At 43.2% G+C, this 27,087-nt stretch overlaps 1 protein-coding gene and 1 pseudogene across 1 annotated transcript; one reads left to right on the top strand and one right to left on the bottom strand.

Moving 5' to 3' along the window:
- Positions 1 to 1,220: 1,220 nt before the first annotated feature.
- TRIM40 (tripartite motif containing 40) lies at positions 1,221 to 13,236 on the bottom strand. Its single transcript, XM_050788565.1, has 5 exons — positions 12,161 to 13,236; positions 3,564 to 3,659; positions 2,769 to 2,993; positions 2,437 to 2,459; positions 1,221 to 2,243 (listed from the first exon to the last, which is right to left on the bottom strand). Exons 1-5 carry the CDS (start codon positions 12,503 to 12,505, stop codon positions 1,988 to 1,990), a joined length of 945 nt encoding a protein of 314 aa, XP_050644522.1. The 5' UTR covers positions 12,506 to 13,236; the 3' UTR covers positions 1,221 to 1,987.
- A 3,403-nt stretch (positions 13,237 to 16,639) lies between these two features.
- Positions 16,640 to 16,793, top strand: LOC126954076 (uncharacterized; annotated as a pseudogene).
- The last annotated feature ends 10,294 nt before the right edge of the window (positions 16,794 to 27,087 follow it).

Below are 27,087 nucleotides of genomic sequence, written 5' to 3'. Positions count from 1 at the left end.
GAAACCATCATTCTCAGCCAGCTATCGCAAGGACAGAAAACCAAACACCGCATGTTCTCACTCACTGATGGGAATTGAACAATGAGAACCCTTGGACACACACAGGGTGGGGAACATCACACACCGGGGCCTGTCGTGGGGTGGGGGGAGGGGGGAGGGATAGCATTAGGAGAAATACCTAATGTAAATGACGAGTTAATGGGTGCAGCACACCAACATGACACATGTAACATATGTAACAAACCTGCATGTTGTGCACATGTACCCTAGAACTTAAAGTATAATAAAAAAAAAAATAAAAAGAAAGCCAGAATACACCAAAAAAAAAAAAAAAAGATGAAATGAACATACCTGAATGTTTACGTTTTAGACACTTTAGCAGACACCCAGCCTGTATTTAATTCTGACAGCAATCCCAGGTCACAGATACCATTACCCTTATTTTAGAGGGGGGAGTACAGAGGTTCAGAGAGGCTAAGTAATTTGCCCAAGGTTACAGAGGCATTAGGTGTCAGGACCCAGACCTAAACTCAAGTCTGACTCTGTAGCTTTCACTCTTTGCACCACCACGTGGCTTGTTTTATTCTTGTGGCCATGTTTTATTCCTTATACCTCTCAGTATGGTATTGACTACTTTGGCAAGGGCTCAATAAATACTGAGCAAAAGGTAATTGATGGCTCCTTTTAATCAGAGGATTGAGAAGAGCCTTTATGCTTTCTTATTAATTCATTTATACATACATTTAAAATGTTATTGGACACCAATTATGAGCCAGACTCTGTTCTAGACATGAGGACACAGACAGAGTATGATGCCTGCTCACCCAAAGAAGTGAGGCTTATACAAAAATGACTAATATACAATTGTATTCATTATCCATTACTCCATAAAAATTACCACAAATTTACTGCCTTAAAACAACACACGGCAAGGGGCAGTGGCTCACGCCTGTAATCCCAGCATTTTGGGAGGCCAAGGTGGGCGGATCACCTGAGGTCAGAAATTCAAGGCCAGCCTGGCCAACATGGTGAAACCCCGTCTCTACCCAAAACACAAAAGATTAGCTGGGTGTGGTGGCAGGCGCCTACAATCCCAGCTGCTAGGGAGGCTGAGATAGAAGAATTGCTTGAACCTGGGAGACAGAGGTTGCAGTGAGCCAACACTGTGCCACTGCACTTCAGCCTGGGCCACAGAGTGAGACTCCATCTCAAAAAACAAAAACAAAAAAACAAAACACACACACACATATTTTGTCTCACCGTTTCTGTGGGTGACAAATTTTGGCACAGCTTCACTGGGTCCTCAGCTTAGGTACTCACAAGACTATAATCAAGGTGTTGGCTGGACTGGGTTCTCAACCGGCTCAGCTGGGGAAGAATCTGCTTCCAAGCTTACTCAGGTTGTTGGCAGAATTCAGGTTCTTGCAGCCACAAGACTGAGGGCCTCTGCTTGTTGGCTGGAGGCTGGAGACTGCTCTTGGCTCCTAGGAGGGGCTCTAAATGGGCAGGCCAGCAAGGAGGAGTTCTATACAATGCAACACAGTTGCCAGAGTGACACCCTATCACTTTTGCCTTATTCTATTGATTTGAAGTGAGTCACAGATCCCACTTACACTCAAGGGGAGGGGACCGAACAAGGGCATTAATTCTAAGAGGTGAGGATCACGAAGGGAGGCTGTCTTTGAGTCTGTCTTCCACAACAATAATAAATAAGTGCCAGGTGATTGGTGCAGACAACAAGTATTGCAGGAGCTCAGTTGGGCTCCATATGTGAGGTGGCGTCACTGCTGATGAGCTCGGGCCATTCAGAGGCCTGGAGGATCCTATTTTAATGAGACTGTGAGAGATGGGCACTACCGTCAGTTCACAGGCAAAATGGAGATTTCACAAATGGTCCTGGATACCATGGGACCCGACCTCCACAGTGGCAGCCCCAAGCATGAGCCTGTCCTAGAAGGGGGCTGACCGTTGTCCAAGAGTCAGAGGGTCAGGCATCAGGTGATGACGGTGGGCATGAAGAAATGGGGACATGTTCAGGAGCTGGCAAGCCCGAAGATGCACTGGGTAGATCTAATGGGGGCCTGGACAGGTTGGAGGAAGGAGAGAGAGGAGGCTGAGGTGAGCCTGAAGTAAGGCGTCCCAGGGATGAACAGGTCAGAGCTTCTGAGGATGGCTGAAGAAGCAATTCACTGACTCTTTTCTCCAACTGGGGATAAATAATCTCTAATTTCTGTGGAGCGCTCCTAGAAACAAAGAAATCCTTCATAGATTAATAAGTATTCATGTATTCCATTGACTCTTCCATTGGCCATGTAGCATGCAGACACAAAAGCTAATGGAGGAGTGGGTCTCCTTGACCGTGACGAAGACCCTGTGCATGTCTGTGATGTGTGGGTTTATATGCACATGTGGGAAAGAAGAAGGGACAGCTCATACCTGTTCAGTAAGTCACCAGCATTCTAGAAGAGAGAAAAAGCGGGAATCACAATTGGTTCTCAGGTTCCTATCACCTCCAAATTCCTTTCCCAATTCACTCTTGGAGGCCACTCTGGGGTGCCACCTTGAGAACTGGGGGAACATAGCAACACCCCTCTTCTGTGCCCATTCTGCTGCAGCAGCACTCTGTAGCCTGGAACAAGCCACGTCTACCACAACTCACCACATATCACACTGGCCCCTCCCTCTTACACCTCCCAGAAGGGTGATGCAGATGGGCTGCCTACTATGGGGAGAAACCCAGCCCTTGGGGGAAGCCTCAGGGTATGCACCTTCAGTGTGTTGGTGTCTAATTCCTTGGCCGTCCTCTCCAGATCAATGACCAGGCTGCTGAGCTGTGTTACTGCCCTGGAGATGTCAAGGATTCTGGCCACTTCTGCTGGCGTGTGCTCCAGCTGGCCCAGCCACTGCTGAGGGAGGGCATCCAGCTGTTCCCTGGTTTGGTGCTGGCTCTCCAGCCCAGCCTCCAGCCTGTGGTTCCCATGGTCTACCTGAAACTACAGGAAAGGGGCTCCCTAAGACTCAGTGTCAGGTGGCTCCCTCCTGGCCATTCACAGTCTCTGAATGTCTGAGCAGGAAAGGGGATTCCTCAATCCTCTTCCCCTCATGATGCTGCCTCTGTGTGTCACAGGTATTGCAGAAGCAGCTGTGATTCTCATAAAGGCAGGGACACCTCCCCTTTCCACCTCACTCTCTGAATATCTACAGATGCCACGTGACCAAGAGGAATAGAAAGGTAGACTGTCAGAGACAGAAACGGAGGCCTATTGCTTGTGTAGTAATTTTCAATTGACGAGACACTGGTCTCCTTTGATCCTTCCTGTGAGCCAGGCAGAGTAGGACTGGTTCTCATTTAACATACAAGTCGCATAAAGATCAGAGGGCTTAACTTGCGTAGGTCACTCAGCCAGCAAACTTTGACACCGAGGCCAAAACCCAGGTTTTCAGCCTCCACGACTATCTGCCCACACCAGGCTTTTCCAGGGACAGACAGATGTCCAGAACAGTTAAGTAAGGGCCCCTGAGAACACTCCAGGGAGTTCTTCCTGGGAACCTGAAAGACCCACCTGCAGAGCCTGCAGTTTCTTTCCCTCCTGAGCCTTGAGTCGCTGAAGTTCCACAATGTCCTTTCTGAGCTTCCTGCTGCGGCGGTTGAGTCGTTCCTAAAGAGATAGACACACCCGCTTGTCAGACTGGGAGTGAGGGGGGCACTGGGAGGAGTCAGTGGAACACAGTAGGGGTCCTGATCTCAGGATGAAAGTAATGTAAAATTCTGCCTACAAAGAAATGTTTTTAGAGCATCATGGTTGGAGTAGGGAACTTGAGAAGTTATTTATTGGGTAATGATGGGGGGAAATAGTAATGGGTAATTTTTTTACAGTCTTAGAACTACAGAAAAATAACACATAGCAACAGAACAATTCCTACTTGACTTCAGGGTGCTTTCTCTCAACATATAAAAGTTATATGATGGTCTTCTAGCACTCTACTATTTTACAGTAACAAGTGAAGCCAGTCTGGAGAGAATTGCCTTAAAAAGGAGATGGCAAGTCTCTGCTACCACTGCTCCCTGGTCCTCACTAGGATGAGTGACAAGATAGAGCCCCTTACTAGGTGCAAACCCATAGCCCAGGCAGGCAGTGCCTTCTCTCTCAATCTTAAATCAGTATCTGGATGGGTCACTGTGTCCTTGAAGCTATGGAGATAATGAATGATTTGAGTTTCTAAAAAAGTTTTGCTTTCAGGTTTTTGATGACCTAAAAGAGAAGCAAAAATAACAACAAATGCTTTAAATGGCTGCCCATGGTCCAGGGGGGCGGTTGGAGGGTGGATGATAAAATGGAAAACAAAACGAGAAGAGATTTGTGAACTAAAGATCAGGATGCGCTATTAGCTGAAAAGTGTGTGTTTCACTAAATATTTCCCACTTCAGATTTTTTTCAAAAATCTTTTTTGAGGACACTTTGGAGATGTACAGGTAGAAGTCAGGGAATGGTGAAGACAACTGAAACTTCTTTCGGGCCTGAGACTTTGCTGGTGAAATCAAGGTCAAAGGACTGTGTGTGTGAGGGGTCAGCAAGGGCATTTGGCAAACAGAAAGCTGCAGTAAGCAGAGAAGACAGTGATGTCACCACGAAGATACTAAAAATGTGTCATGTCACTGGGTGTTACCTGAAGGCATTTCCCAGCAGAGAGGAAATAAAAAAGTCATAGGAGTGGGAGGTAATAAATGGGCACCATGGATGTCGCTCATGAGTCTCGCTGAAGAAGGTGACAGGCTGGGTTGTGTGGAATTGTTTGTGTGAGCACAAGAGTTCAGGTCCTGAAAAGCACGAATAGCCTCCACCCCTTGCATCTACTCACTTTCTGCCCTCACAGTCAAGTTGTTTGGTGTTGCTATCTTCACCTCCTCACTGTCGTCATTCCTCAGCCAGCCGCCTTGTTTCTCATCACTCCTTTGAAGCATCTCTCTCCAGGGTCACCTGAGATTTCCAGCCATGAAATCCGCAGGTGCCTTTCTGCACCTCCTCTCCACCCCATCCTTCCTAGATCTGTTTCTTTTGCCACTGCTTCTTTGCGTCTTCATTTTTCCTGTAAAAAGGAGCCTTGAAGTTGGCTCTTCAACCCTTTTCTATCTCAAACTACGTCCTTAGCTTTCCTTTCTGAAGGCTTCAGATCTCAGAATTCCAAAACCAAATATTTCTTCCTAGCAGTCCATCTCATGCTTCCAAGTGAGAGCTAAGTACTGCCTACTGCCCTGTTGGCAGCTCAGAATCAATATGGTAGATTCAAACATGCTGCCCAGTTCCCCACCCTCTTCTGCAGTCCACTCCTCTTGACCTTAGTGTTTCTGACACTGGGACTGCCATTCTGCCTGCCATTCAGCTTGAAATCTGTCATATTTCACCTTTGTTGATGTTACTTCTCCTTCAAAATGGCTTCTCAGCAACAAAGATAAGCCCAAACTCCTTCACCCAGCATCCAAGGTGCCCCAGGACCCAGCCCCAGTTGATATTGTCCGGGATTCTCTCTCTGCTTGCTCTCAACTCTCTTCACCAGCCCACAACATTGCTTTCTGCTTCCTGAACACACCCGTGCAGCCACACCTCCTCATGGCCTATCTTTTACTTCCCTCTGTCAGGAATGCTTTATTTTTCTGCCTGCCAAAGTCAGGCCTATCAAGGTCCAGTTCAAAAAGCCACAGTCCTATCATCTGGCAGTTTAAAATTTAATAAACCCGACTACAGACACTGTGTAAATGGCAAAGACAACAGCAATAAAGATAAAGGCATAGAACAACTGAAGATAATACAGACATATTGTTTATAATATTCGAAATGAGTAAGGTAAAGTCCTCTGTTTCTAAAAAATACTTTTTCACTAATTTTTGCATTAAAATATTTAATGGGTGCATATCATATAAATAAGACACTCATTAGAATTGAAACGCCAAATTCTGTACACTTCCACCTAGCAAAATATTCCTTAGAGAAAAAAAGACAAGTTGAAATCTAGAAAATAGTCAAAGACATGTTTTGTCTAAATGAATATTTTAAAATTCTGTCAGACATTCAGATTAAATCATATTAAATTTTTAAAATCTGACAAAAAAGGGCATTAAATTTGTTCTAAAACAACTTGCTAACACAACGTACAAAAGAAAAGTGGTTAACAGACAATAAGTACCTATCCCTGACACTAAAAAAAAAAAAAGAAAAAAAGAAAAATTAACAGCTTTCAAAATGCATGCTCCTTACAGAACTGTGTCCAAAAATATGGATTAAAAACAACGTCACTCACATGATTACGACCTAGAAAATGTCAGAAAATTTTTTAAAAATATATGAGTAAACACATGAGCTTAGCAAAGAACCTCATTTGAATCTACAAGTAAAGATTGTCAAAAAAATAACGTTATAAAATACATAGCTATCCTCAATAAGAGTCAGGGCACATGAGGTTTAAGTAAAGACAATTTAATATCTGATTCAGATACACAGTGGAAAACTGTTAGTGATATATCTGGGTACTAGTTGAGAAGACTAACTAAACCCCCAAAAGTCATGATTCTTAAAGTAATCAACAAATTTAATGCAATAATCATTAAAATCTTACGGAATGCTCTATAAAATTTAGAAACATTGTAAAAAAGCACTCATCTTAAATGACAGTTAGCAAAAATATCAGATAATAAAAATTATTAAATGGCAAAAATGCTGTTAGATTTAAAAGTAAACCATAAAGTAACATGTATCAAAAACATAATAATAACAGGAAGAATAATCAATGGACTAGAGTAAAAAAAGCAGCCCATCAGAAGAACATAATTGATGTCAAGCGAGAAACAACACATAAATGTGGAAAAGATTCACTATCATATAAATATTTTGGGAACGACTGGATACCAGAATAAAGAAAAATTAACCTGGAGTCATCCTTCACACAACATACTACATGAAATTCCAAGTAAGCCAGGAATTAATAAATCTTTAAAAATAAAACAGAGCAGCACACTCTTATCAAACAAATTTCTGTGTATTTAAGACATGGAGATTATATTATGAAAAAGAATAGAACCAATTTGAATACAAATTTCTAAAATTTTGCTCAAAAATATAATTAAGAAGAAATAACAGAATAAAAAATGTAGGTTAAACACAATTAATGGAGCTCATGATCCAAAAGATAAACTACTTTGATGCAGTCATGTAGAATGTATGCTCTGATTCTAGGGGAAAATGCAGACTGCAAGTCTTCATGGATAAAAGCCTCACCACTACTAGCATTCATAATCAAGCAAAATCAAACAACATACATCACTGTCACACACTTACTAAACCAGCAAAATACATTAAAGTGATTGACACTGGCATTGGTTGGTCAGTGAGGAAACAGGTACACAAATAAGAATTTGTAGATTTTATAAATGTTTCAGTCTTTTTAGAGACAGTCAGGGATTATATGATTCTTTTAAAAGAACATAATTTACAATACTTAATATACAAAGTTTAATTCAAATAAATAGAGATATGGTGAAAAAAATCAGTAAAAAAATCCTCCTTAATTTTAAAAGTATGCTATCAATATCAATGAGTACACATACGGTCCACCATTATAATCACTTCTTCAGAAATACACTCAACTCCCTTACCCTCTCTCTCTGTATTGCTTTTCAGACAACTCCTTATCCATGGTAAAATGTGCCCTCACCTTCTTGTTTGCTGTCTGTCCTCAAGCAGCCTCCTGAAACATGTTAAACATTTCAGACCTCAAATTGGTGCTACATACTCTCTGCCAACCCTACATAGTTTCTCTTGTAAGCGCTATCCCACACTGCATCACACCATCTTTACATCCATCCTGCTCCCACCCATACTGCTGATGTTCCTTCCTCACATATTATTGAGAAAATAAAAACCAGAACAAAACCTGCATTTCCAAAACTGCAAAACTACGTATGCTTGCAGACACCTTCTCTTGTTTGCTGTTATTACTATGGAAGAAGTGTGCCTCCTCACAACCCAGCTCTCATGCCTCTGCCACCATCTTACTGAAGTGTTACCATCGTTCAATGCAATCTAGTGTCATCTCTTAAAATACCCTTCTCTCTTAGCAACTGGGACACCATTCCCCTTGTTTTTCTCCTGCCTTTCTGACAACTCATCCTGTCTCCTTTGCTGGGTCCTCCTCTGCCTACATCTAAATGACAACCTTTCCCAGAAACTTGCCCCAAAACTTCTTTTCTGTCTAGCCTCTTTTGAGGCTATTACATCAATTTCCTTGGTTGTTTGTTTCTTTGCTTGAGACAGGGTCTTGCTCTGTCGTCCTGGCTGCAGTGCAGTGGTACAATCACAGCTCACTGCAGCCTCACTCTCTTCGGCTCAAGCAATCCTCCCACCTCAATCTTCCAAGTAGCTGGGACTACAGGCGTGAGCCACTGCACCCAGCCCCAAATTGTCACATTCTTTTTTTTAAATCCTGTTAATTTCACTTTGTTGTTGTTGTTCTAGAGATAGTGTCTCACTGTGTTGCCTAAGCGTGCTGGTCTTGAACTCCTGGGCTCAAGCGATCCTCCCACTTTGGCTTCCCAAAGTGCTGGGATTACAGGTGTGAGCCACCGTGCGCACTTTCCTTGGATTTAAATATTGTCTTTGTCCTGATGGATCTTTGTTCTAGGTTCTAGGAATATGACTCTGGAGATCTAAATCTGTGATCCAGTTGCCTATGTAAGATCCTATTTTGATGTATCTCAACTTGGACTCAACTTGTCTTGAATGAAACTCTTGGTGTTGCATTCAAACCTGTTCTACCAAGTTCTTATCTTTCACATCATCCATTCAGTTTCTCAAGCCAGAAACTCATGAAGTCATCTTTGACCTTCCTCTTTCCTTCAACCCATATATATATATATGTGTGTGTGTGTGTGTGTGTGTGTGTGTGTGTGTGTGTGTATGCTATCCTTCCCCTACCCCCCATGCCCTGACAGCCTAACAGGCCCTGGTGTGTGATGTTCCCCTCCCTGTGTCCATGTGTTCTCATTGTTCAGCTCCCACATACGAGTGAGAACATGTGGGGTTTGGTTTTCTGTTCTTGTGTTAGTTTGCTGAGAATGATGGTTTCCAGCTTCATCCATGTCCCTGCAAAAGGACATGAACTCATCTGTTTTTATGGCTGCATAGTATTCCATGGTGTATATGTGCCATATTTTCATTATCCAGTCTATCATTGATGGGCATTTGGATTGGTTCTAAGTCTTTGCTATTGTGAACTGTGCCACAATAAACATACGTGTGCATGTGTTTTTATAGTAGAATATTTTATAATCCTTTGGGTATATACCCAGTAATGGGATTGCTAGGTCAAATGGTATTTCTGGTTCTAGGTCCTTGAAGAATCGCCACACTGTCTTCCACAATGGTTGAACTAATTTACACTCCCACCAACAGTGTAAAAGCATTCCTATTTCTCCACTTCATCTCCAGAATTTGTTTCCTGACTTTTTAATGATCGCCATTCTAACTGGCATGAAATTGTATCTCATTGTGGTTTTGGTACATTTCTGTAATGACCAGTGGTGATGAGCTTTTTTCATATGTTTGTTGGCCACATAAATGTCTTCTTTTGAGAAGTATCTGTTCATATCCTTCACCCACTTTTTGATGGGGTTGTTTTTTTCTAACAAAGAACCACTTCTAATCTATCAGTAAGTCCTGTTGATTCAAACTTTAATGATAAATTCTTCACATATAACAAGACTTATCAGGTGTGGGCATCTGCATGCACTCCCTACCCCCCGTCTTTGCACAGGTTGATTTCTCTTCTGCCAGCCCTCAGCTTCAAGGTCACTTCCTCCATGAGGCCCTCACTGACCAAATGGACATGGGCCACCAATTACTGTTCATCCCAGACCCTTGTTTATTTTCTTCCTAACTAATGAAAAGTTACAGTTCTTTTGGGAGGCTGAGGCAGATGGATGACAAGGTCAGTAGTTCAAGACCACCCCGGCCAAGATGGGGAAACCCCATTTCTACAAATACAAAAATTAGTTGGGCATGGTGGCGGGCGCCTGTAATCACAGCTACTCAGGAGGCTGAGGCAGAGAATTGCTTGAACCTGGAAGGTGGAGGTTGCAGTGAGCCAAGATCACGCCACTGCACTCCAACCTGGGTGACAGAGTGAGACTCTGTCTCAAAAAAAAAAAAAAAAAAAAAAGTTTACAGTTCTTTGATTACTTGTTTGTGTCTCCCTTACTAAACTGCAAACTCCTGGCAGAAGGAATGGCATCTGTCTTCATTGATTTCTAACATATACTGCAGTTTCTCACACACAGCAGGAACTTACTAAGTTTTTACTTAATGAACAAGTGTCATTGTTATTTATTTGTTTTAGGTTTCTTGTCATTATTTAAAGACAGATTTGAAGCAAAAATTATGAATCATCTTTGTACTTCCTACAATGCCTAGCATGACATCTAACACAAAGTACAGAACTGAATAAATCACTTATTGACGAAATAAATTTCTCCATCTTATGCTGCCTCATCGGCAGGTGAGAAATCCCTCCCCACTCTCCTGTGGACACTGCACCTAAAGGGAATGATATTACAACCAAGTAGAACTTTGCCTCTGGCTTTTTGAATTATTTCTCTACCTTTCCATAGTTACTTTAAATCTGGACTCCCCACTTTCTCATTCTGCATCATAATATGTTCTCCGAAAGTCAAGTATCTCAAAGCTACCTCAGCTTTGGAAATTCAGCCTTCACTATTGGATAGAAGGATGCCATGTGAAAATATTGTCAGTTGTCCAGTCAAATACTAACTGGATTGGGGTCAGGGGAAAAGGTTGATAAAAATAATTCTAAAGCTAATTGACAAAATAAAGATATACAAACATCTGCACAAATTCTGAAAAATAAGAGTATTGTGAGGATTCTATCAAAATACCTGACATTGAAATATATGGTAAAGATAAAATCTCTAAAATACCTTGGCTTATAGGCAAACATAGACAGAATAGAACAGAACAGAGAATCAAGGAAATATGCAAGAAAATATGCATATATGGTATATTATGACATTGGCATTCAAATCAATGGGGAAACTATATGAATAATTCAATAAATGGTGATCGGACAAATTGATTATAACTTGGAAAAACTAAAGTTAGATTTCTACCTTATGCTTTCACCAAAATATATCTTGGATATTCTAGGTCCTCCTATATGTCTGTTGAAGGATATTCATTAGAACATTCTGTGTAATCCTAAAACAAAACAATAGCTTGAAAATAATCCAATGTCTACCAATTTATGGTACATTCATAGAATTCAATACCACACAGTTGTTGAAAATAATTCAGAAGATCTATACATGCTGATGAGAAAATGTTCAAGCCATACTTTTAGATAATAAAAATGGGTTACAGAAAAAAAATACAGAGAGAATCCTTTGAAAGAGAGAGAGAGCGCGCGCGCGTGTGTGTGTAAGAGTGCATTCACAAACACATTTTTTGGAAGGATGTACAAAAATCGAACAATATACCTCTGAGGACTATGAACGGAGGGAGAAAGGAAGACAAATTTTTAGTCTTGACTTTATACCTTTCAGTGCTTTCTGAATGTATTACCTACAGCAGGTAACTTTTATGATAGAAAATTTAACAGAATAAGATAAAATAATTGCCATAGCAAAGAAAGGAAAAGGGAAGAAAGACAAATGCAGAAGGAAGAGAAAGAGAGAAAAAAATTATGTACTAACTTTCAGGTTTTAATATATTTGCAGGATAATTACTAGTTTATATAAAACCTGATTACATTTCTAGCCAAGTTTCTAGTACTATCAACCAGGAATTCACACAGTCTTAGTCCTGAAAGGGTTTTGCATTAGTTAGTGCAATTACTCCATTCTATAGATGAGCAGACTGAGACTCTGACATCACGGTGACAGTATCCTCTTTTAGACAGACTCACGTTAACGCACTGAAACATCAGCCTCAAAATATACACAGAAGCAAAGACAAGGGTCCAAAACAGGATGAAGCAGAAGAAACAAAGAGAGGTGTCCATTGTTGAGCTACTCTGAGGTGCCAGGCATGATGAACATGTAGGATGCAGTACTTCAGGGAGGTGGGGGCAGGGCCTGGCTGCAGTGACCCAGGCTTACCTTATAGTGGCTGAGGGCATTTTCTATGGTCAGTTCATGATGAGACACGTGTTCAGGGGACACCAGGCATTCCACACATAGAAGAAGTCTGCTCTCCTCACAGAATCTGCACACCCTCTTCTGGTGGTTGGGGCAGATATAGCCTGTCCCCAGCACCTCCTCAGAACAGGGCTTCCGGCAGAGGGGGCAGCAGAAGACCCCGGAGGCTGAGGCCTTCTCCACGTGCTGTGTCAGGCACACTCGACAGAAGAGATGTCCGCAGTTGGTGCTCACGGCCTCCTTCAGGCTCTCCTGGCAGATGGGGCAGACACCCTCCTCCTGGTTGTCCTTATGCAAAGGTATCATGGCCTTATTCCTACCCTGTCAGCCTCCTGTCTACAGGGCCTCCTTCTTCTCTGGTCTTCGGAAGGCCTGTCGCCCTCAACAGTCCCAGATAAGAAGGCCCAGCCGGAAGGAGGCAGCCCTGTAGCAGCCTGGAGGACAGGACACAGCCTCCAAGTTCAGGCAACTGCCCGCTCTCCATCAAGGGTGCCGTGACATGGACCACACAAACCACAATTCTGCACGAGTTTCAGAAATAGCTCATCAGCTTTGACATGGACCCTGCGGTTTCCTTGTATTTATTAAACTTGAAATTATTTTTCATACACCTAGAGGAAGCAAGTGATTCAATAACCAATTCTGTTTTCCTCTTGAGAGCTTTCAATGAATATTTTTACGGGCCCAAATTAAAAGGGCAAGGTGTCACTATCATAGCCAAAAGCCAGACCACGATAAGTTTACAATGTGAGTCTCCGCTGATTTGCCATCAGTAGAGAGAGTTTGGTGGGAGTTTGGACTGTTTTCTCCTACACTGTCACACCAGGTGGCTCACTGCTGCCCATTATTAACACCAATCATTACAGCAGCATCTCCATCAGCTGGTCATTCTCCCAACCAGCATCCCTCCCAGGGTCATATAGATTCCACACTGAAAGAATGAGAAAGAAAACAGGACACAGAACAGACCAGAAACTTATATGTTTGAAGCCACTTTGTTCCTTCCTGTCAAATCACCACCAAAGATGACCCAAAGAAGGAAGTCCCCCACCACTTGCCACTTCCCTTAGATACTGGGGATTCACTCTCATTCCCTCATGCTGCACCTCTTGCCTAGCCCCACTCCTGAAAAGCTTTCTTAGTATCCTACCTCAATTTCTCCTGCTACAATTTCAGATCATTTTCTCTGGCTGCAGACCTGGAGAGATGGCCAGCAGGTGAGTGGTTCTTAAATCGTGCCAGTCATACGTGTTCACATGTCAGTAAATCTGAGGGCGGGGGGTGGAAAGACACGCTTTCCTAGAAACACTGAATTACCAGGAAAATTACCTAGGGTAGCTGGAAGGTGAGATGGACTTTGGTGCAGGGCGTGGCTTGTTTGCTTACAGGGAGGAGGAAGGTCTTGGGCCTTTGACGTCGATGTGACAGGAACTGAGACTCAACTAAGAATGGACATCCTAGAACCCCAGCTTATGGAACCCCAGGATCCAGGTGTCACAGAACAATGGCACCCACTCAAGATGCTGGAACATCAACTGCCCACCCCATTGTCTAAGTTCCCTCCAGTCAGGCTAGTCTTGGCATTGAGTTTGAGGGAGTCCCCAAGGGGTGCCACTAACAAGGGCTGTCACTTGAAACTTTTAAGGGTTCAAGATGCTTGTGGAAAACCTCATTTCAGAGCCTCCTCCCTCAATCCCACTTTGCCACTGTTTGCTGTGGGTTGTGTGATTTTTATATATATATATATGTGTGTGTGTGTGTGTATATATATGTGTGTGTGTGTATATATATATAAAATTAGTCTTGGCACAGAGCTCCTAAAACCATTGAACAGGTGACCCTTAACTTATGATGGGGTTACGTCCCAATGAATTCACTGAAGTCAGAAATATTGCAAGGTGAAAGTGTATTCAATACCCCAGTAAACCCATTGTAAAGTCAAAAATTTTAAGTTGAATTATCCTAATTCCATTAGAATTAGATGCACCTCAACTTACCACACAGTTATGTTCCAATGAATGTATCTTTTATTATTCATAATAAGTCCTTTTCAACCATACCAGAGTTTATGCTAATGAGGACTCTTGGAGGAAGAATGGGAGCTGGTTGGCAGAAGAACCATGTGATTAGAGGGTGGGAACTTTCTTTCTTTTTTTTTTTTGAGACAGAGTTTCACTCTTGTTGCCCAAGCTAGAGTGCAATGGCACTATCTCAGCTCACCGAAACCTCTGCCTTCCAGGTTCAAGCAATTCTCCTGCCTCAGCCTCCTGAGTAGCTGGGATTACAGGTGCATACCACTATGCCCAACTAATATTTTATATTTTTAGTAGAGACGGAGTTTCACCATGTTGGCCAGGCTGGTCTCGAACTCCTGACCTCAGGTGATCTGCCTGCCTCGCCCTCCCAAAATGCTGGGATTACAGGCGTGAGCCACCACACCTGGCTGGTTGGAACTTTCAGTCTCACCTCTGACCTGTGGGGAGGGGAGAGGAGCCCAGGGGCTGAGTTAATCACCAACAGCCAGTGATTTGATCAATCATACCTACATAATGGAACCTCTGTAAGACCCTAAACAAAGAGGTTTGGAGAGATTCCAGGTTGGTGAGCGCATCCACACGCTGGGAGGGTGGCACATCCCACACTCCACCCAGGACAGAAGCTCCTGTGCTCAGGATCCTCCCAGACTTTGCCCTTCATCTGGCTGTGAAATCACCATGATCCTGGTGATTTCAAAGACTATGTACATGATCATTTAACACCAAGGCCTTTCAGTTCATTGTCCTACTCACATCCAGTGACCTTTGCTTTTGCCACCCACCCTAGTGCCACTCTCTTGACCTTGTCAGGATTCAGATTTCATCACCTGAAATGACAAATCTAGGCATTGTACTCACTTATAGTTATCTTCCTAAGCCATTTCCGGCAACATCTGTTTTTTAACCTTCAATCCTTGACCCCTCCACAATCTACGTTCCTGTCATATCTCATGAAATAATACAAGAAACAAAAATATGGACAGATTAAGTAACCTGCCCAAGGCCACAGTGGTGTAAACACAGAGCTAGGATTCAGATCTGGGTGTCTCTCATCCCAGCCCATGGGCTTCATTACCATAAAATGTCATCTCTCTATATCTAACTTTTCTTGTTCTTAGAAAGAATTCAGTAAAAGTTTGATAAATGGATAGGTTAGTGGACAGATGGACAGATAGATTGATAATTAGATGTATGGATAGACAGATGAAGAAATAGCACTTTGTACCAACTTACAGTATTGATCATATAGTAACTTCTACTAGTTACTTAGGTACTTTTCTTGATTTTCCTACTGGCTTATTGAGAAACTTGAACGCAGAAATCCACTGTGTTTAACTAGCAGTAGTAGCTTGAGAATGTTTCAAATGTAGAAACCATAAAAGGAAAGAAAGATAAATTCAGCCACATTAAAAAAGACTTGCACGGGGGAAAAAAACCTTAAGTGCAATGTCAAGAGACAAATGACCAAATACAAATGAAAGAAGAAAAATATTTATAACTACCATCAAAATCAGAGGGCTAATTACCTTTTACATAGAGCTCTTACAAATAAGAATTTATCAACCACCAATAAGAAAATTGGGCAGAGGTATCTCAGCAGACATTTCATAGAAAAAAAAATACCAAATGTCTCTAAAGTATATTAAAAGATACTCAGTCTCACTCTCATGGAGAAAATACAAATTAAAATAACACTGGCATACTATTTTTCCCTATCAGATTGACAGAAATCCAAACGTTTGGTAACACAGTGTTGGTAAGTGTGTGAGGAAATAGGCACTCCCATATACTGCTGATGGGAATGCCAATTAGTACTCCTCCTTTAGAGGAGTAGGGATTTGAGAATTTCCTCCAAGATTACAAGTGTACATTCTCTTTGAGCCAGCAATTCTGATGTTAGAAATTTTACATATATACTCATGCATATGTGAAATGATATATGCATATACACATTGCATCAATGTTTTAGAAACATTTGCTTCAAATTTTAGAAACAAACCAAATGTTCATCAATGGAAGTTAAGTTAAATAAACTGGCTACATTCATACAATAGAACACTGTGCAGCCATTAGTAGGGGATGGGGTGCGGAAGGGAACTTTTGCTATTGGAATAATCTCCAACATAAATTGATACATTAAAAAAAAAAAAGCTTGGCCAGGCATGGTAGCTCACGCCTGTAATCCCAATACTTTGGGAGGCCGAGGCGGGTGGATCATGAGGTTAGGAGATTGAGACCATCCTGGCTAACACGGTGAAACCCCGTCTGCACGAAAAATACAGAAATTAGCTGGGTGTGGTGGCGGGCGCCTGTAGTCCCAGCTACTCAGGAGGCTAAAGCAAGAGAATGGCATGAACCCGGGAGGCGGAGCTTGCAGTGAGCAGAGATCATGCCACTGAACTCCAGCCTGGGCGACAGAGCCAGACTCTGTCTAAAAAAAAAAAAAAAAAAGCTTGATGGTGCCCATCTCATGTCAGCCAGGAACAAAGCAACCCCTTGTTTATCCCAGCTTGGCTTCTGGTCTATGCCCATGCCTGGTTTATGCTTTGGACACATAGATTACTGATTTTAAAAAACAAAAATAAATTTAAAATAAGGTACAGAACAGTGTGTACAATATGCCATTATTTGCACAGATTGGGGAAGAATAAATACATTCTTATTTGCTTTTTATGCAAAGAACATCTCTGGAAGAATACATCAATAAACTAGTAAAGGTTGTTTCTGGAGAGAGAAACTAGATGTCTGGAAACCCGGGGCAAGAGGGAGACTTTTCCCTGTGTTTTAAAAATTTTGAGCCAGTAAGTGTGCCATCTATCTAAACAATTACCTACATTTAAAAATGTTTAAGAAGAGGATGGTGAGAATGAAAGGAATTCTGGACTACACAAAGAATCTGGATTATGGTCCTAATTGTGGAGATTTGTAGCTTCATGTTCAGGAACAGCCACAACTTCCGCCTCCTTTACAGGAAAGTGGACGAAATGTCATAGCCGGAAATGGATGTGCTTCATAAACTACAAACTAATGTGCAAGTGTCAGTGTCCTTATTTCCCTGAGTCAGCCTATTCAGCATAGCTCCTTGAATATATTAGGTGCTCAGTAACTGTTTTAAAGGAGTGATCTTATCGAATTTCTCCTGCTTTAAAAATACCGGAGCCAAGAGTCAGGTGATTTTTGTCTTCTCCCTCTCCTTTATGACTCTTAATTGCCTCTGTTTTGACATTTCCCAGCAGAAAAGACCTACCTCCTACCTCTTTCTCACAGCTGCTCCAAACCCTTCACATCAGTGGAAGCCCAGCTCAAGTCCCAGTTTCCTGAATGAAACTTTCGTAACAAGTCAGTCTTCATTCTGATTAATGGGGGCTGAGACCTAACCCACAGGTTGCTTGCCAAGCTGTGGGCTCTGGCTCAGAGCAGCAATGGCCCCAAGGAAGTGAACGGATCCATCCTAATTTGCACAAAGGTGTCAGAGGGGCCTGCAGGTTCTACATGGATCTCTCTTTCCTAAATCACTGTCTCATTTATTACCATTTGATTTTTGCCAACTTCCCTGGCTTTGGCTCATATTTAGCTCCATGAGGGATAGGACTATGTCTTTCTGTCTTTCCATACTCTCCTGTACCTAGCCCACGGCTGGGCACCTTAAACCACTCTCTAAGGGTCTCCAACTAAGTCCTAAACTCAAATCCCAGCGATATTTTCTCAGTTCACATCCAAACTGATGACTCAAACGTTAGATCATCGGCAGTCCCCTCCTTAAAATTCTCCTTTCCACTGGCTCCTGGGCTCCCTCTCACTTATTTGATCATCCATAAAAGGAGATCTAGTGCAGCGAGGTGGAGCTACGTGGACTTCACAGGCAGAGTGGCTGGATTCAGATTCCCCTTGTACCGATGCACAGTTGTTAGCACTATGCGTATCCTGTAACCTCCCTGAGGCCCGATGCCATCCTAGTATTGATATCCCTATTGAGTTTAAACTTCTGTGTATTCTTAAATGTTCCATCACTACCTCAAGTTCAATGTACCTTCTAATTATTCTTGCCTGGATTATCTGCCACCCTCCCCAGAACCGACAATGGACAGGGTCATTCAGTTGTTTTCGGCAGCTGTCTCTTGGTGGGCAGTAGGTGGCGCTGTCTTTCAAGACAGGACACCGCTTCTCTTCACCTCCGGAAGTTGGAGCATTGTTGCCAAGACTCCAGGGCACTGGGATATTTCTTTTTTTAAATGGTGGACTAAAAACTGGTAGCGTAATTCCTCAGGGCAAGAAACATCTGACTGTGAAAAGCTAGTCATGAAATATGTAGATTGGAGATGGAAGGAGAGAGAAGGGAAGGGGAACATAAAACTGTGTAAGAGGAAGAGGGGTGGCCCAGGAGAGAGACAGAGCCTGCGGGGCTGCAGAAGGCAGGCGACCAAGGAGGAAAGTTTACCAGTGAGAAATGTCTTGGGCAGAAATAGCAAAGGAATGTTTAAGAAAGGAAATGACTAATATTGGACCTTAAGTTGTCTGCTCTGAGATTGTGTCCTCTGATGAAACCTGTTCTGTAACCCAGCACTCAATACCTTTTATCCCTAGACTTCCAGGAAACAAGCAGTCAATCTGTCATGCACAGTGACTTGAGTGAAAGGAAATTTAGAGAAATCACAGGGAAGGTGCTATGCTCTAATGTTTGATGATGCAGTTCTCAGAAAAACAGGGTTGGGGAGGAGCAGGGGTTCAAGATCTGAGATTTAGGAGGCATGGGGGACTCAGCAGAGCCCTTGGGAGCTGCTGGTGAAAGCAACAAGTTATTGGTGGAAACCTCTGAATTCCACCCAATGGCGTGGAGGAAACAACCTCCAATACAGCATGACCTCACTTATACTTGGAGTGTAAAAAAGTTAACTCGTAGAAGCAGACAGCATTAATACCATGGTGGTTACCAAAGTCTGGTTGTTAAGGAATCCTTATTTCAAGTCCTACAAAACAGCTGCTTGTGAGAAGCACAGCCAGACGGACCCGTGTGGACATTTTAGATGGCGAGGTTGTAGAAAGCAATGAATCTATCCCAAAGTGGAATGCGTATGAGGGGTTGGCTTATGGTAAACACTTAACTGGACACACCTATTTCAACAAAAGGATAGGGTTACACAATCAGCCACTTCCCTGTAATAGGGGAATTTATGAGCTTCCAACTCCAAACTGAGGCACAGGGAAGAATCAAAAAGGGGTAAGCAAATGCAGAGCGTGATGTTTGGTGAGACAGACAGTAAGACTCAGCCTGAAGTGGGACCCCAGTGGAGAGACTTCAGGGACAATCCTGTTGCAGTCGTGAAGTGTGCAGAGGAAGCTCTACCATTAAGTCCATCCCTTGCACTGGCCCTTTCCAAGACCCTAGAATTCCAGACCCTGGAATTCCAAGCAGTGTGTTCAATATGGTCATGCTAAGTGTTTTGTAAACTTTGCAAAAGTAGGCCGGGCGCGGTGGCTCACGCCCGTAATCCGGGCACTTTGGGAGGCCGAGGCAAGCAGATCACCAGGTCAGGACATCGAGATCATCCTGGTGAACATGGTGAAAGCCCGTCTCTACTAAAAATACAAAAAAAATTAGCCAGGCGTGGTGGCGGGCTCCTGTAGTTCCAGCTACTTGGGAGGCTGAGACAGGAGAATGGCGTGAACCCGGGAGGCGGAGCTTGCAGTGAGTGGAGATCTCGCCACTGCACTCCTGCCTGAGCAACAGAGCGAGACTCTGCCTCAAAAAAAAAAAAATTTTTTTTGCGGAAGTAACATATTTTAATCACGGTTAGGATTACTGTCTCCTTCCATGCCAACTTTCTTCTGTCACAGTTTCTCTTGTATCAGGTAGCATTTGGGGGATTTAGCTAAGGGGAAATTATGTTGGGATTACATTGTTTGAGCTTACTAGGACATGTGGTTCATAAGCATTTCCATATATAGTCAAGTTATTGCTACCTGTCTCAGTGTAGAAGTGGCTTATAGGAAGCACCACCCACTGAAATAACTCACCTGACGTCAGAGACTAAAGTGAAAGGTCAGAGATCTGTCACAATAAGAATGTATGCTGTGACATGAGGCACCAGAAGTCTGTGGACAGTGAAGCCAATAAATCCTTTTAACCCCTAGATGTAAAAAATTATAAGTGTAGTACTCAGTCTCATCAAAGTCTAGTCAAAATGGAAGTTCTCTTCTTTAGGAATATACTTAACAATTATACATATACAATTATACATACGTCATGAAATAAAATGATCTCTTATATATTTGCACATGAAATTAATAGAAGTTGTTCTGACATCAAAAAGGGAATTGGAAGAAGAAAAAAAAGTTTGGTTCCAGCCAAAACCAGCAACTTATCAAAGGGAAGGGATACATTTTAAATAGAATAGATGCCTAGATTGTTTGACAATCACTTGATGAAGAATGAACCGCATAAACACATTAAAACTTTTAAAAATTGTTGTTTTGGCATAGACAAACAATTTCATACTACAACTTTACAACAAGGACTTAACAAAAAACAGGCCAGTGACTTCTGGCAACTTAAAAGAGTATTTAAGATTAATCACTGCCCAAGAAAACTTGAAATGCCCTGAAATCTCAGGCTTACATAGGAAACTCTTCACAGAGGCTTCTCCAAAATTAATAGCACTAAAAATTTGCATATTATTAACAATAACGATTGTGAAACGGATATTAACTTTTCTAAACTTTCAATAAAAACTTTTTTTGCTTAACTATGCCGGACGAAATACCAACTTATTCATTCTCACCCAGGAAAATATATTAGAAAAGTGTTGTCAAGTGAAGAGGGAATCAAAAAACATAAAGGGGAAAATATAGGGGTGGTTCAAGCAGTTATCAGAACTTTTTTTGGATTTTTTGATGTTTGTGATATGTCAGTTTTTAAACATTCATCATTTGCTGTCACTGCTTTTCCTCATTCTAAGTCATATTTGCATTTATTCTTAATTTTGTCAAATTTTGTATCCTTTTTGTTTTCTTTTTTTTTTTTTTTTTTTTTTTTTTTTTTTGAGACGGAGTCTTGCTCTGTCCCAGGCCTGAGTACAGCGGCACGATCTTGGCTCACTGCCTCACTGCAACCTCCGCCTCCCTGGTTCAAAGGATTCTCCCGGCTCAGCCGCCCTAGTAGCTAGGATTACAGCCACGCGCCACTGCCCAGCTAATTTTTTGTATTTTTAGTAGAGGCGGGGTTTCACCATGTTGGCAAGGACGGTCTCGATCTCCTGACCTCGTGATCCACCCATCTCGGCCACCCAAAGTACTGGGATTACAGGCGTGAGCCACCGCGCCCGGCTGTATCCTTTTTCTTGAAAAGGTCCAACACCGTGTAAGCTTTCAAGCCCCACAAACCTGGGCCATCTCCCCGTCCCAGGAGAGTTCCCCGGCAGTGGGAGTGGCCCAGACAGGCTCCCCAGATAGGGCCGGTTTCCAACAGAAGCCCTAAGGAGAGCTGAACTGGAAAACAAGTCTCTTAGTAGCGCTGGTCCTATGTGTCAGGGCTCAGTGGATAGAGGAGGAACAGGTGAGCAGCAGAGCCCCTGCCCAGTGCCCAGCGGTCAATTCCCTTGGAAGCTCTGCTGAAAGTTCGTAACCGTCCCAAGGGGGCTGCGGCTCCGGGACTCAGGCCGTTTTGAGTTCCTATCTTTGCGGCGGCTCCAGAATTCCAGGGGGCAAGGCTTGCGCTCTGTCGTTTGCAGAAAACCGTTGCCAACCGGCATCTGGGCCCTCGGGTGTTTCCAGCCCCACCTCCTCCCAGCCTTTCTTGTAACTAACCTGATCGAATGTGTGAGTTGGGATTTCTTTTAAAAGCCCACCTCAACTGAAATTGGGACAGTATAATGAGGATTCCCGCTCCCCCCACCTTCATCCCAATCGGTTGCTCTTCAAATACAGCTTTTTTTTTTTTTTTTTTTTTTTTTTTTGAGTCGGAGTCTCGCTGTGTCGCCCAGGCTGGAGTGCAGTGGCCGGATCTCAGCTCACTGCAAGCTCCGCCTCCCGGGCTTACGCCATTCTCCTGCCTCAGCCTCCCCAGTAGCTGGGACTACAGGCGCCCGCCACCTCGCCCGTAGTTTTTTGTATTTTTTTTTGGTAGAGACGGGGTTTCACCGTGTTAGCCAGGCTGGTCTCGATCTCCTGACCTCGTGATCCGCCCGTCTCGGCCTCCCAAAGTGCTGGGATTACAGGCTTGAGCCACCGCGCCCGGCCCAAATACAGCTTTTCTAAAACGCCGCCAGTCACCTGGGGGTGGGGGCGCGCTTCCGGCGTTCCTGGGAGCTCACCGCGTGGTCCGCGCCGCAACCTACCTAACCTTCCCCAACTGCCGTCCGAGCTGCCCTACTCTTCGCCCGGTCGCTGATGCAGAGGCTGTCAGGCCTCTCTCTGCGTACGAAGCCCATCACAGCACCTGGGCCTGCAGCCAGTGCCGGCCTGTCCTCTTCCCACCCCAAGGCAGTCCTCTCGAGTCTCCACACCGCCTCCTTCGGATCCCTCCTCAGCCCGCGGAAGTCAGGTCGCCGGCTCCTCACTTGGGTCCTGCGCACCTGGGGCTTCTCACAGAGTAGCCGTCTCCATTCTACGGATAGGGAAACAGAGGCCCAGAGCCCCACCCCTGAGAGTGGTCTCCAAATGCTAGTACTGTGGCTATGGAAAGATTTACATTTTATTTCCTGCAAAAAAGGCAGCCTCAGAGAACTGGCCTCCAAGCCTTTTCCGTGCAGACCCCCAATCCTTCAAGTCACCACAGATCAATTCAGTTGGCAAAAGCTCTAAGAACAGTACACCCCAAACCAATGGAATAAAAAAGTTTAGTTGAGCCTGCAGAACTCTTAGCTGGCTTACAGATTTCTAAGGCAGCATTTGGCACCTCTGTTTTCTGTTTGGCTCCTCTTTTGGCCTCTAGAGCTGACTGCGGCTCCAATCTCTTTGTCACATCCTGGTCTGCAAACTGAGACCTCTCAGGGGCCATTACGCCATAGGGCAACTCCTTATGCCGTTGTCACACTGAAGCTAGAATTCTCAAAGCTGGAGCACTGAGGTGTCTGCATTTCAGAGGTCCCAGCCTGAATATGTGCACAAACAGGCTTCTTGTTTCTGAGCCCAGTGAAGAGGACTGCTCTGACTCCAGTTCTTCTGAAATATTGGATGTGTAAAATGCAAGGTTCTCTTCTAGCCCTGACTGGAGGTGATGCAGCAATGTGTGTATGCAAGAAAAGTCCATGCAAATTTTATACAGACTTTACTACTACAGAAAAGAGAATCCTTCTGAAAGCTAAGGCCCAGAGAAGAGCAAACTACTGAAAAACTAAGGCCTGCATCGGAAGGGCTTCTGCTTCCATTAATGGACTGAGTAATTCAGACCAAGCCTCCAAGTGCAGACAACTAAAAATGCTGGGTAAAATATTTTTAAGTATCTTGCTTAAAATATTCAAAGGGTAGTGAGGAATTGCTGGGCCAAAATTTGGGAAAGAAAAGGAACGTGGAGGTGAGCCTGCAACTGGGGTTGCTTCTGTTCTGAGAGCATTTGTTGAAGAGAGTTTAAGAATCCAAGCTGCATTTTTGGCAGCCTTGAAAGGCTTAAAGGGAGTAGAAATTGTGTCCCAAGCCCAGAAAATCTCAAGTAACCACTGAACTTGTTCAAAGTGACTCTAAACTGCTAGTGTCAAAAACAATCATTCTGGGAAGAAGATAACAGCATCTTAGGCCTCAAATGCATCTAGCAAACAAGCAAAAATAACCAAGCCCCAGAGAGGTGAGATTGCCATAAGAAAAGCAGAAACAGGCGGGGCGCGGTGGCTCATGCCTGTCATCCCAGCACTTTGGGAGGCTGAGGCTGGGGGATTACTTGAGCTCATGAGTTCGAGACCAGCCTGGGCAACATGATGAAACTCCGTCTCTACAAAAAATGCAAAAGTTAGCTGGGCATGGTGGTGCACACCTGTAGTCCCAGTAACTCGGGTGGCTAAAGTGGGTGGACAGCTTGCGCCTGGGAGGCAGAGGTTGCAATGAGCTGAGATCACGCCACTGTACTCCAGCCCGGGCTATAGAGCCAGACCTTGTCTCAAAAAGAAAAGAAAAGAAAAGAAAAAACAACAACAAACAACAGAATCAGACCCACGGGGCTTCCAGCCTCTGGGGTTATTGGGCATAGACTGTATAACAACGTATATGCTATCTTCAAAAGGATAAAAGCCATGCATGAAACATTTGGCAGAGAGCTAGAAATTATAGCAAGTGACATAGCAGACTTTTTGGGGGAAAAGGAAATCTAGATTGAGACAATGATGGGCACTAGAGTTATAAAGTCATGGAAACTCAAGTATGGTGGCTGTGTTGGTCAATCTGTGAGCCTAGAGAGAAACTTGAGAGGTTATGTGACCACAGAGAGAAATGGAGAGAATAGCTTCCTATTTTTCAGTTCAGTTTTTTGCTACTACAAAATTATATAACCAAAAATAGATGATTTTAACTATGTAACTTAAAGGGTTATACATTCACTTGGCTCAAAAAATAATATATTAAAAGGTACACATTAAGTAGGATTGTGACCACCTTGCCCTTCATTCATTCCATCTACCACTACCCCCATCCCGGGCCCACCGGTACAAACTTTTGTTAGCTTTCTGTGTATCCTTTCAATGTTTCTTTATGTAAGTAGAAGTTAAATACAACTATATATTGGTATTTCTCGCTTTTATTAAGCAAGGTTTTGCATTCTAAACACTGTTCTGTCACTTAACAATGTTGCCTAAAGATTGTTGTCATTGGAATATAGAGTGCCTGTATAAAATGGCTCAGTTTAGTATGGCAACCGAAAAATTAGCTGTTTTGTGCCAGGTACCATGGTAAGTGCTGAGGATGTCAAGATGAAAAACCATGATCATGGGTAAGAGCTTTTATTTTCACAATCTTAAGTGGAAAAATTTTCTAGAATTTGGCTTTGGGAGGGATTAGATTGCTGCCCCTGGGTACTGCATCCCACTGCTTCCCGTCCATCTGCAATGTGGACTCACTGGCAAGGTTGGCCCGCGTTAGCTGGCTTTGTGCATTGGAGCAGCTGGACGCCAGCCCAGGAGTTTCTGGAAGGCTGGGCCCAGCAGTTCTGTGCCCACTCTGGGCCAGAGCACACCGCTGTCTTGCAGGAGAGAAGGGAGTATCAGCCTCTACTCCACAGACTCAGCAGACGCTTGACTTCAGATGTGAGCTGACCTTGAGGCAGGACCAGTCTGACTCAGGGATCCACTTTAAGGTGCTGTCAGGTCTCTGTGGAGCTAATGAATGGAGTAGGGGACCATGGGGGCAAAGGGTAGTCAGACAAATGGAAGGAGAGGCATCCTCGTTTGGAACAAAAGCTGTCTGTTTTTAAAGACCCTGTAAATGGTTCAATATTTAAAAAAAAATTTTTTTTTTTAAAAAACCAATTTTTAAAAACACTCGGGTTAAAAACATTGACTAAGGATATTTTACATAAATTAAATAGGGGAAGATTTGAATGGATGTTCTGTATAACTAACACAGAGTTTCTTTTCTGAAGAGAACTTTGGACTTTCGCCTATACCTGACACCTGAGCCATTGTTCTCTGATTAAAGGTGACATTTTTATCTATAGGAAAGTCATAATTCAAGATCAAAAAAGGAGCCCTTTTACAACGTTTTTACAATACCCCACCCTTGTGCCCCCACCCTCTACCACCCAACCAATCTCCAGGAATATCTTTTTTTTTTTTTTTTTTTTTTTTTGAGAAGAGTCTCACTCTGTTACCAGGCTGGAGTACAGTGGCATGATCTCGGCTCACTGCAACCTCTGCCTCCCATGTTCAAGCGATTCTCCTGCCTCAGCTTCCCGAGTAACTGGAACTACAGGCATGCGCCACCATGCCCAGCTAATTCTTGTATTTTTAGTAGACACAAGGTTTCGCCATGCTGGCCAGGCTGGTCTCGAACCCCTGACCTCAGGTGATCTGCCCGCCTTGGCCTCCCAAAGTGCTGGGATTACAGGCATGAACCACCGTGCCCGGCCCCCAGGAATATCTTACATTAAATACAGGAGTTGATAGGCAGGCTTATCTTTCATTCCCACCCACATCCATCCCTCTTCCCCACCCTCTGATCAGCTGGAAAAATTTGGAAAGATGGAAAAGAGATTATTCCAGCACAGGGGAAGGAAGATCACTTGTCAGATTGCTAGGAAAAGCATACAATGCTCAGTTAAACTTGAATTTCAGATGTACAACAAATAATTTTTTAGTATGTCTCAACTATTGCATTATTCATTGTTTATCTGAAGTTCACATTTAACTGGGTGTCCTGTACTTTTATTTGCTAAATCTGACAACCCTATTTGGAAAATCTGGGTCACAGGGTATCAGGCCGACTGGAAAAGACAGTCAAGGAATGAAGGATAAGTTTAGATGAAAGGGAAGAGGCCCACGGAGGAGGAGTTGGACTGTATTCTGTAGCAAATGGGGACCAATTGAAGGTGTCAGTGTTTTTTTTAAGTAACATTTATTGTGGGATTTTTTTAAATTGTAAAAGCAAGTATGCTAATTGTACTATATTTGGAAAGTACAGAAAAGTATAAAAGAATATAATTACCCTTAATTTCACCAACCAGCAGTAACAACTGTCGACACCTTGCTGTTAACTGCCTGAAAACTGATGCCAGTTTTCACATTCTCAGGCCCATTTTGACAGCTCTATTGAAAACTGGAACCATATCGCCTGCTCTTCATGTCCCCTTTCTGCTTTATTTTTTCCTCCATAATATTTATTTCCTCCTTAGAACCTTCATGTGAAAAAAAATATATTTCCTCCTAATGTATGATT

Source organism: Macaca thibetana, chromosome 4 (genome assembly GCF_024542745.1).
Source record: "Macaca thibetana thibetana isolate TM-01 chromosome 4, ASM2454274v1, whole genome shotgun sequence".
Taxonomy (NCBI): domain Eukaryota; kingdom Metazoa; phylum Chordata; class Mammalia; order Primates; family Cercopithecidae; genus Macaca; species Macaca thibetana.
The sequence above is the reverse complement of the archived record's forward strand: the minus strand, read 5'-3'. Positions and strand labels throughout refer to the sequence as shown.